Here is a 12,222-nt window from a genome sequence, read left to right on the forward strand (position 1 = left end):
TGAATCAGCACTATAACTGTGCTGCAAGGCTGAAACCAGATCCCTACTCCTCACACCCGGAATCTCATTCCCCTCGTCCAGCCGGTCCATAGAATAAGCTGTAATCAGATCATGTCCAGCACCTACTTTTAAGAGGATGTCTGCAATCACCCTAACATCATTCCCACCACATGCCTTTGTGCTCAAGCCTCTGCTGAGCCAGCAGTTTCCTCATGGATAACACAGGATATGGAGATAGGTTTTTTTTTTTTTTTTTAATTCCTAATCTATCATTCAACTAACCAACCAATCAATCAATCAATCAATCAATCAGTACTTCATTTTGATCATTGGCTTATATTTTGTTAAGTTTCATTTCAGTTAAAGTGGTTTGTCCTGTTCATTGTCCTGATTTTTTCATTGCCAATATTATTAATCAAATCTCTGTAGTTCTTGAAATGAGACTGCACCAGACACCAGTAGGCATTTTTATTCATAATTATTAAAAAATTATTCATAGCAATCCGTCACAAGTTGGAAATTTCAGATGAAAACACTGCAGATTCAAGGCACTAACCTGACTTGAATGAAAAATGAATGAAAAATAATGGAAGATAAAAAATAATGAAAGATAGATCCAACTTGTTCAGGTCAAAATAAATGAATAGCTGAAGCTTCTACATATTCAGGCTGGAATGAAAATGTAGGAATAGGTGGGAGGAATGGTGAAAGGGGATGCTTGTGCAACATTTTTCTCCAATTTTACTTTTACCAATTTTTACTTAATTTTTCCTTTTCTCCCAGGCTTCCGGCATGGCTGAGAGGACGCTGGAGCCGGGGTCGGTCAGCATCCCCATGGAGGAGACCAAACTCCACAGCGGCGCGCCCCAGGAGGCGGCCCTGCTCACCCACCTGAAGAAGGTGGAGAACCACATCACTGAGGCCCAGCGCTTCTCCCACCTGCCCCGCCGCTCCGCCGTGGACCTGGAGTTCACCGAGCTCTCCTACACCATCCGCGAGGGCCCCTGCTGGAGGAGAAGAGGTACTGCGAGCATGAGGGATGAGCAAGCACCGCCCGTGATGATCAATATCTGGAGCGCTGAAATTTCAAAGAGGCATTTAAAAGCCTTCTCGATGTTTAAAAAAAAAAAAGATTTTCCATCTTTCTGACACATGTGCACCCCCCCCATCCCCATACACACACACACACACAGACACACGTACACTGACACAGACGTCCACCATGTTGTAGCAGGCAGTGCGCCTGTAGCTTTGCTGCGCTCAGCAGAGTTTAGACATAGTAAATAATTTACACTCGCAGGCTGGCAAGCTCCTTTCCTCCCTTTTCCTTCCTTGTGTTCTCTGACGATAGGCTATGGCAGAGAGTCAAACCCATGATTGATCCGCTCATGAAATATGAATGGCATTTAAACTCACCACCCTTATTAATGACGAGACTTTGAGTCTCCAGCCTTCAGTGCCGGGGTTGGTCATACCTCTCTGTCTTAGCTCAACCACCCACTGTAAACTGCTCTGTTTAGCTATGGTTACCTTATATGTGTTTAGCAGGGCAGGGACAGGGGGACTTGAAAAGAAATCTTTATGTACATTCTCCACCAGTTATCCTTATGACAGGCCGTACATGATGTATTGCCTTTTTTCTTATGTTACTGTCAATCATCTTGTCCGATATCGATGTGCATTGTGAAAGCCTGGTGGAGGAATGTTTGTTGTTCCACTGTGAAACCTGAGTGTGTAGAGGTGACAAACGAGGAGGCGGATCACAGCGAGGAAACAGGAACAACAAGGGATTCCTGAGCACCGGTCAATAGATCAGCCTTTGTTCTTATATTGAGGCACGTAGCGCGTCGTGTTTCCTCAGTAGTCTCATCTAAATCAACCTGTGCTTTCTCCCTTTGTTTATGCTGCCTCAGCGGGACGCCTGCCTCAGCCTATCAGTCTGATGATGTGTGAACAGGAAGTGTCTCAGCTTTTACCGAGAGAGCAGTGCCTATGATAAGGAGGCTGGCTAGTCATTTCACTCCAGCTATTTCCAATCTGACTGAGCCCCCCCCTTGACACACAGTCTAGGTCACCTTAGCAGCTCCGCACATGCCCTGCTTAACCCCTTTCTGCCTCTCCAACTGACATAAAATCACACGCCGTCCCTTCATTATCAACTTATTGCTTATATTTGACATGCAGGTCATTCTGATGGGCTTGCTGGTGTTTGTGTCTCAGGTCAGGAGGCAGTAATCAGAACAAAGAAATTATGTCAGAACAGGTCTTTTCTGCATTGCTTCACCAAAGCTGAAGAATAGGTGTAATCACACAGAGAAGAGCGTTGTAGTAGCATTGTAGTTCCATTATAGTGTGCTTTTGTATTCAATAATTTCAGGAGGAAAAAACAAAAAAACACCCCCTTAATTTTAAGGCATTTTGGTTGAATTAGTATACAGCTGGGAGAGAGGAAAGATAGGAGAAAAGGGATGATATGCAACACAAACAGCGAGTCTTGAACCCATGATGTCAGGAAGAAATGCGTCTGTCTTTGAGTCACTGAGACGCTCCTCATGACTCATCCCTAAAAATGTCTTCGACGAACAGAATGAGATAACCAAGAGGGTGCTATGTATGATTTCATCGTATTCCATAAAATATTAGGAAGACAAGTGCAAAGTGACTGGAGAGGGTGAGCTTGTGTCTTTTATTGGTGGAAGGAAGGTTAGGCGAGGCATGAGCCGCCCTCTATCTCCATCTGTTTTTGTAGGCTGTTCCTGGGGAGGGCAACCATTTATCCCTGTTATGATGAAGCCGCTGTGACCTGCTTTCATGTTGAGGGTATTCTCCTCCCAAGGGAGATTACTTAGTGGTGTAACACTAGCTCAGCCATGGAGGAGGGAGAGAGAGAGAGTGTCTCTGTGTGTGTGTGAATGTGTGAGAGAGAGAGAGAGAAAGAGAGAGAGAGGGAGAGAGAGAGAGTTGACATGCCTCTTGGTGATCTGGGCTCTGCATTCTGTTATTTACTGCTGCTTGCTCTTCTCCACACTTGCTTCGATGATTTTTGTTTGTTAGGAAGAGGCGTGTTGTCATTTGTGGGAGATAAAGTCCCAGCTTATACATGTTCTCCGCTGTTTAGTCTGTGCCGCTTTTCGAAATATATTATCATGCACAGCATTACTCAAAATTACAAGCATGATATGCTCACTAATCTGTGCTGCCTCCTCACTAATGTTTTATCATGTCCTGGTAGGATGCTTATGAAAATTTATGATCAAGGTTTCATCCAATTTGAACCGAAATGCTGTATGTGCAGCTCACAGTTGTATAGGAATCCCCTATATGAAGATTTCACCTGTTGTCTGTAGTATATGTTTATGTTCAGACAAAAACAAAAATAGTCACCAAAGGAATGCACCAACGTTTTGGCTAAAAAGCTCTTTCATCATCTTGTGATAAGAAGATTGGTCGCAGTTTCATTTCTCAAGTATCTAGTGCACTAGATGTGTTAGTATGCAGCATGGGAATGGCCACTGGAGAAAAATAAACTATATGTTAAGGCCGTGAGATAGACCTATCCTGTGCACATGATAGCATGTGCAAATGAGTTAATAGTTTGGTATTACGAAATACAATACAATTTTTGTTTTCCTACAGTGCAGCCTCTCCCGTGCTCTGTATGTTCGCAAACAAAATAAATATTGGACACACAGAGGTAAAACCGCCACCCATCTTCTCCTTGTACTGATACAAAGTTGATCAAACAGCTTATTTTCCAAAGAGTTTGTGTATTCCTTTAAGGTTAGGATTAGGTTAGAGAAGTGGTTAGTATATGATAAAGCAACACACACTGATTAAGTGTGAGGCAAGAAAAACAACTTTTGTTAAGGTAAAAGATGTGGGTTATACTTAGACATCTGGTTTGTGAAAAACGCCTTCATTTTTCATACACTTTTGTTTAAGATAAGATAAGATAAGATATCACTTTACAGAAGATTATAAAGAGAAGAGGTAATAAGATAAAAAATAAAGGTAATGTACATAATATAAAACTATAGAGACAGTGCAAAATGCAAATAATGCAAACAATAATAATAATAAATGCGTATACATATACGTTTGCTGAAAACAGTATTCCTGGTGTGGGGTTTGAACTACCACTGGTGTCATTGGTGACCGCCCCACCCTAACCTCTGCTTTTTGATTGATTCCCTATAAATTACTGTTAGATTCCCTATCTATTACAATGAGATTTCCTGTGACTCACTGTGAGAGATCAGACTGGACCAACTGAGTGACAGCGCTTCCTACTGAAGACCCCATACTATTAAATCTATGTGTGTGTCTTTGGGGTGTCACAGATGGACAATTGACCTCAGCAATGCATGGAGGTGAGCTATCCATGTCGCCACAGTGAGTGATCAGGATGCGCCTGCAGCCTTACTCAGATAAGACTATTAGTATGCGCGACCTGCAGCGCCGGGTTAGATCATCTGTATGCACCACATGTCAAGGCAGGGCTACTTCACTGACAGGGGGCCGCTCTACTGTCTGACTGGAGCCGGTCTGATGTAATAACACTGCGGAGGAGGAGGGGGCGCCGCCATTAGACTGCTTTGCTCATAGTGTGAGGGTTAGAAGGGGCTGGCAACTCCACTGGGACCCCTAATTACACAACCTGAGACAGGAAGAGGAGGGATGGGGGGATGGAGTGGGGGGTTGGGGGAGGTGAGGGCCTCAACCTGAACTCTTACTCCAGCTGACTCACTTTCTCGCCGCCAGGAGGATATAGAGGTGTTTTAATGAGTAGATTTATGCATGCATGGCCAAGCAGATGGACCATGAGTGTAAAATTACCACTGGGTGAAGGCGAACTGAATACATAATGTCATTGGCTCATCGTTTTGTGTCAGCAGGAACTCTCACTTGTTATTATCAACAGTAACAACATCAACATTTTAGCAGTTCCAAACTTGGTCTCTCATATTTACATTCGTGTCTCATACACTCTTTTTTCGAAGCTTTCCCCCTTTTTTTTCTTTTAATCAAGACAGTGAATCTCTACACAGGGGGTATAAACAAGACATTGAATCTGAATGTATGGTTGTCATCTGCACTGACTCTAAAATATCACAGAATAACTGTGTTATTGACTTGCTTCATTATACATCTACCACTAACATCTTTAATTACATCTGTTGCCTCATCAGAAACTTTGAATTAAAATTGGCCTTCCTCATACCACCAAATACCCCCAACATGCAGTCAAAACACTCTCTAGAAGCTTGTTTTTGTCGTCTGTCTATCAGTGAAGTATCAGTAAAAATCAGAAATTGTTTCCGTAATTAGAATTAGGACACAGGCAAAAATGTCCCATCAGTACCATCTTTTAAATCACTTCTTAAAACTCACTTTTATAGACTTGCTTTTATGTAATTATCATCTCTTATTAATTAGCCATGATCTCCCTTTTTATCTTATGCTTTTACATTTCTTGCTTTACTTACACTGCTTTTTACTGTTACTGTGGATTTTCTTTTTTGCTTGTATTTACTACTTGGTAAAGCAATATGTACAAAAAATAAATAATATTACTTTTGGATGTTCACAATGCCTTTTGGAAGCAATGGGAGCCACAGTGTAAGCTAAACCCAATATAAAAATTGTTTTGTGAATGGTAAATAGTATGTGTTAATACAAAGATGCACAATTTAAATAAGAAAAAAAAAAGCTAATTAATGTTAGTATAATTTCATATCTATTTGCTCCTGTGTTGTTTTTTTTTTTTTTTTTTTTAATCATAATTAGGGGCGAAAGTAGCTGACAATCAATCATCTTGGGTGTTTTCCTAATAGATGGTTCTCCCAATAGGGATAGAAATAGATGTCAAAAAAAATGTCTGAGAATGATTGATGAGAATAATTACAGAGCAATTACCTATAGCATTATGAGTAATTAAGCTTTTGGTCTTTCTCAGGTTACAAAGCCCTGCTCAAGTGTCTGTCAGGAAGATTCAACAGCAGAGAGCTGATTGGCATCATGGGGCCCTCTGGAGCCGGGAAGTCCACTCTGATGAATATTCTGGCTGGGTACAGGTGAGACCTGGCCGGGTGTGGGATTGGACCGAACGGCTTAAATTTTCTTATGTCTTGGTATATTCACATCTTTTTGACTTAGTGAAGTGTGCATGGACGGGCCTATATTATGCGTAGAATGTGGTCACATGTTTTTTTGTCTATTTGGAAACAGGGAGACAGGGATGAAGGGCCAGATCCTGGTGAACGGCCGACCGAGGGACCTGAGGACCTTCAGGAAGATGTCCTGCTACATCATGCAGGATGACATGCTGCTGCCACACCTCACTGCACGGGAGGCCATGATGGTAAGGTCACCTAAAAACGCCTACCTCATTGAATCTTACTGTTCAGGACCAAAATCTAACTAAATTGCATCTGTCTCTCAGGTGTCTGCCAATCTGAAACTGAATGAGAGCGTGCAGGTCAAAAAAGAACTTGTAAGTTTGAATTTATTGGTTGCATTTCAGTGATTGCGTTGCAATTGTGTCAGTCGTCCTCTATGTAATCTCCCTACATTCCTCTGTGTGTGTGTGTCCCAGGTGGATGAGATCCTGACTGCTCTGGGCCTTCAGGAGTGCGCCCAGACCCGCACCATCTCTCTGTCCGGTGGTCAGTGTAAGAGACTGGCCATCGCCCTCGAGCTGGTCAACAATCCTCCTGTCATGTTCTTTGACGAGCCCACCAGGTAGGAGATGACTCACCTATTTCAGCTTGATCTCCACAAAACATGAATCCAAACTAATACTGCGTCTGTCTGTCTCTCCATCTCTATCTTTTCCTGTCCTCTTGTCTTGTGTGTCCCATCCCAGCGGTCTCGACAGTGCGTCCTGCTTCCAGGTGGTGTCCCTCATGAAGTCTCTGGCTCAGGGGGGGCGGACAATCATCTGCACCATCCATCAGCCCAGCGCCAAGCTCTTTGAGATGTTTGATAAGGTAGCCTAACTTGAGTGCTTACAGTGTTGGACAACTCTCGTTTTCCATTAGCTGCTTCTCAGACTGTGGCACTAACAGGTAGCATGATGTATTTCAGCTAGCTGACAATCTGTGCAGTGGTCAATATCCAGGCCTGTTGTTATGTCAGTTGTTCATGTATTATTCAGAGAGGCAAATGCCAGTGTGTTGGGAGCTATGTTGATTACTCTGTATCTGTGTTATTCCTCCACCAGCTGTACATCCTCAGTCAGGGCCAGTGCATATACAAGGGCACCGTCCCGTACCTCATCCCTTATCTGAAGAACTTGGGCCTTCACTGCCCCACTTACCACAATCCTGCCGATTTCAGTAAGTGTAGGAATGCCTCGAGTATGTGTGCAGGTGTGCATGTGTGTGTGTGTCATGTGTTGAGCGGTGTCTGTTCTCACTAGCGTGCCCTCTCTGTCCCCAGTCATCGAGGTGGCTTCAGGGGAGTATGGGGACCTGAACCCAGTGCTGTTTGAGGCCGTCCAGGGAGGACTGTGCTCAGAGGAGGGCAAGAAGAACTCCAGTGACAAAAGTGACTCTTCCTGTCACTCTCAGTGTCACAGTGTGAGTGACACACGGGCCCACTCAACTAGCAACAACTGCCCCTCATCACATACTAAAGAAAAAAACATGCCCTACAACCATACAACACCAAAAATGGCCACTTTTATTCATCTCAAAGAATTGTTCATTGACAGGAAATTACACAAAATTTTGTCAATTTCCTGCAGTGATTTTTGATAGATTACCTGCATTCATTAAACACTGATTGATACTTTAATCACATGGATGATGCTCACAGTGTAAGTTACATCTACACAGCCATAGTGTCGTGGAAATGAAGGATGGCTCTCTCATACAGCAATGATAATGTTAGTAGTCTTTGTTGCACTCAGATCCAGGTAGACTCTCCTTACACAATAGATCTATTAGTCTTGTTGGAGATAAAGGATCATACTGTTTTTTACATGTTTTAGTCCATTTACTACACTGCACGCATACTTTACATTACTACCGACCATTTTCCAAAGCATACAATACTTTTTTCAGATTTTTGAATGAGTTCTTCCTCCCAGGCAGCTATTTGCTTCCATTCATTTCATTAAGCCACCAGAAATCAACTTGCTCAGGATAAGTAATCCATCACAGAGAACATCCTGCCTGGGTTTATTTTTGTCAAAGTTACGTTATTGGTGCATGGTAATTTAGTTGAATGTGCACATTGATTTGAAAAGTCTGCAGTCTTCTTGTGCATTCACATGCTGGTGGGAAAAATCCAGGACTTACAAGTTGGCTACGAAACACCATTGCATTTGCATGTTGTTTTGTCGGAAAATCCCTTACGCACATCCCTTACGAGGTCTATATACTGTATGTTTATATGTTTGTAACTGCAGTGGCTAATTTAAAATATTTTGCTGGCAAATACTTTGGTTACAACTAGACTGAGTTAGCAAAGCAGTCTTGCCAGATATGGAATTTATTAAGTTTGGGCAATGCTAACGAAACATTTTGGCTAACAGGCTGCTATGTTATGATACTGAAATAGAGCTAACCTACCGGAGTGTAGCAATCTAGTAGTGGATCTCTTCTTCTTGACAATACATCGGTGAATGATGAGGTTATCCTGATTATTCCAGGACTGTAGAAACATAAACTACAGCAACAGTTGATGCTGCACAGCTAGCTAGGCGCCAAGGGACTGTACAGCATCTGTACTTGTCTGTGTATTTGTTTTTATAGGAACAAGTAGAGCAATTCATAGTGAGTTCTCTTTGCTCTTTATGCTCTATGTTTGAGGCTTTATCTTTGTGCTTTAAGTCAGTCCTGCACATTTCGTGCCATATCGTACCTGGGGACAATTACAGTAAACACACAGAAAGCAACAGTTAGAATAAACCAATTTTCACCCAATGGTCTTACAGCTATCATAGGATGCTATCAAAATTAATTTGAGAAAAATGTATTGAGATAAACATTCTACACGTAGGGGCTTTAATGACAGAGAACAGTGTTATAATATATGTGAGAGAGGTGCTTTAGAGGCATTCCTCCCAGTCGGCTTGTGTGAAAAGCCAGATCCTCTGCAACAGCAAAACAGTTGAAGCACCAAAAACCCATAACCATTTACTGCCAACATACTGTTACAGTAATTATCCATGAACTCTCTCCCAGGATAAGGAAAGAGAATGGCCGTTCTTTGTGATGAACTACGCTTTACCCTTTGCAGTCCGCTTTATGACTTATTTTTTCCCCAAGCATCTCAGCCACTTTCCCCTCTCCTCGTCTCTTGCTATCGATCTCTGTCTCCTCCGCCTCCCTCAGCTTCCTCTCACTCTCCTTCTCTGCCTCTCTGCTTGATAAGGCGCTCTTGATAAGAGCATCAGCTAAATGCCTAAAGTGTAAATGTAAATCTCAAGAGCGCTCTCAGTTACACCATGGCATTACTCATGTAGTGTACATGGTGTACCTTGTATGCGCTTTTGCCTGAGAGCCTCTTAAACTTCTTTCTCAGCCTTCTCCCTCATCTTCTCTATCTTGTTATGAGTTTTTCTTTTCCTCTATTGTGGGCGTCAGCCAGTAACTGTAAACATAACCCTAGGAGATCAAGTTGGTTTTCTATTCTTGTGCATACTGTAGGTTCATAGTTTTCTTTTGCAGGCTATTGCCGTAGTTAAATGTCACTGGGCCCTCCAGATTGTCCACTTCTTTGATTATTTGTTTAAGATTTAATACATTAATCAACAATAGTGACATGTATGTTAACAGGTACCAGCCTCTAGGGAAAAGTGCTTTTCTTTATATGAACCTACACTGACTTCTCTGCTTCCACTCCCAAATCTCTGCAATCATTCATCACCGAGTGTACGGTGCAGAGTGTGTTTTCTGTGAACTTTTTATTCATGTAGGGACAAAATGCATATTCATTCTGACACTTCAGCATTAATAAGAGGAATTGAACCTTCTCTTTGGCATTGGTCGGGGACATTTTGGCACCACTTTGGAATTTGGAACCACTTCCATAATAGATGTGGGTTTTCGGGACCCATACCTGATACGCAAGCATAATAATCTCAGAAAATAACACAACTTTCTTACTTGATGATAAATACACACATTATTTAGGCTGCATGACAGCACTAGACTTTCCAATCAATCAATGTTGCGCTACCTGCATGAATCAGACTGCTTGCGTTCCTCTACTCATTTTTAATGCTTCAGACCAGTGAAAAGTTTTCTTGCAACATGACATAGGGAAGGGGATAACTGTTTTGCTGTGTCTGTGTGTAACACATAACTCAATCTGTGTCCTCTCTGTCTTTCTCCACAGGACACAGGAACCATTGAGAAACACAGCTTTGCCACCAGTACATTCACACAGTTCTGCATCCTGTTCAAAAGAACCTTCGTTACGATATGCAGGGACATGGTAAATTAATTAATTGATGAGTTATTGATTTTCAAATGATGTGAAATCAAACAGAGAATGGTTGGATTGATAAAGAAAAGCAATCGTTGGTATCAGATGAAGAGTTTTGAGTTGTGTTGATGTGTTTGTTGATGTGTGTGTTTTCAAGGTGTTGACCCACCTCAGGGTGATGTCCCATCTATGTATTGGAGTGCTGATTGGCCTGCTCTATCTCAACATCGGCAACGATGCCAGCAAGGTCTTCAACAACACCGGCTTCCTCTTCTTTTCCATGCTATTCCTCATGTTTGCCGCCCTGATGCCCACTGTCCTCACCTGTAAGATGCTAAGTCTGGGGAGGGATTGGAAACGTTACTTGGGCATGTTGATATTCTGGTTTGACTAAAAGGTCCTAATGACTTGTAACATTGTTCCACAGTTCCTCTGGAGATGTCTGTGTTTCTAAGGGAACATCTCAACTACTGGTACAGCCTGAAGGCCTACTACCTGGCCAAGACCATGGCTGACATACCATTCCAGGTAACGTTTACAGCGATGCAACGCACACGGACACGGCTACACGATATATCTTGATTTTGTGGCACTAAAAACTCTCCTCCTCTTTCATAGGTGATTTGTCCGATCATGTACTGCAGTATAGTGTACTGGATGACTGAGCAGCCTCCGGAAGCAGGTCGCTACCTGCTCTTCATGGCCTTGTCCACATCCACGGCTCTGGTCGCCCAATCCCTGGGTCTGCTTATAGGGGCTGCATCCACCTCGCTGCAGGTAGGAACATCCGCATGTCACGTGTATCTACTGCTACACTACTGACAGATTAGATCAAAAACAGCTTTAATGAACAATGCTCTTTCGCTCCCCAGGTGGCAACCTTCGTGGGTCCAGTCACAGCCATACCTGTGCTCCTCTTCTCCGGCTTCTTTGTCAATTTTGACACCATTCCCAAGTACCTGCAGTGGAGCTCTTATGTGTCCTATGTCAGGTATTGTCAGCCACTTATTAATGCAGTTGTCCACATGATATAAACAAAAATATCTATATATATATAAATGAAGAATATTCAGCCGCTGTCTACTGTAGCTACTATAAATGCGAGCCTACATAGGAAAACAGGCACATTGTGGGACATTTTTTTTCATCAATTGTTGATCTTTGTATTCAGAGCTTTAAATTGGCATATTATATGACAGAGGTAAATAAATTATTTTCTGTGAATTCTTAATTTTTGAATCAAATAAGTGCATTTTCATCAAACCTTTTCTGACCTAAAATGGTTCTCCTTTCAATTTAAATTAACCTGGGTTCATGGGATTTGGTCACAAATAGCTTCTCTTTGTGGTCTGAACCAGGTATGGCTTTGAGGGAGTGATCCTGTCGATCTATGGGATGAACCGGTCAGAGCTGGAGTGTCCGGGCGTGGTGTGCAAGTTCCAAAAGCCGGAGGAGGTCCTGCAGCTGCTGGACGTGGAGGACGCAAAGCTCTATGTGGATTTCATGGTGCTGGGGGTTTTCTTCCTGGTCCTCAGACTGGCCACCTACCTGGTCCTACGCTACAAAGTCAAGTCGGAGCGTTAAGACGTCCATAGTCAACCACTCATGGATTTGGACGCTCACACATATCCCTGCAGTAAGAGACAGTAAGCAAACCTGTAGTCTCTCTCTCTCTCTTTCCCACACATGTACAAACACATACTCACACATACACATGCATACACACACACACACACACATAGAATAAACACAGCACACAATCATCTGAAAGCTGTGCTGCATCAT

The 12,222-nt window shown here is 42.6% G+C and overlaps 1 protein-coding gene across 1 annotated transcript; it reads left to right on the plus strand.

Annotated features, from left to right (window-relative positions):
* The first annotated feature begins 792 nt into the window (after nt 1-792).
* On the plus strand, nt 793-12,021 carry abcg4a (ATP-binding cassette, sub-family G (WHITE), member 4a). Its single transcript, XM_071901179.2, has 14 exons — nt 793-1,021; nt 5,957-6,074; nt 6,229-6,361; nt 6,443-6,493; nt 6,596-6,741; nt 6,866-6,989; nt 7,223-7,337; nt 7,441-7,580; nt 10,348-10,446; nt 10,595-10,763; nt 10,865-10,965; nt 11,056-11,214; nt 11,310-11,428; nt 11,796-12,021. Exons 1-14 carry the CDS (start codon nt 793-795, stop codon nt 12,019-12,021), a joined length of 1,929 nt encoding a protein of 642 aa, XP_071757280.1.
* Nucleotides 12,022-12,222: the final 201 nt, after the last annotated feature.

This window comes from Centroberyx gerrardi, chromosome 11 (genome assembly GCF_048128805.1).
Source record: "Centroberyx gerrardi isolate f3 chromosome 11, fCenGer3.hap1.cur.20231027, whole genome shotgun sequence".
Classification (NCBI taxonomy): Eukaryota; Metazoa; Chordata; class Actinopteri; order Beryciformes; family Berycidae; genus Centroberyx; species Centroberyx gerrardi.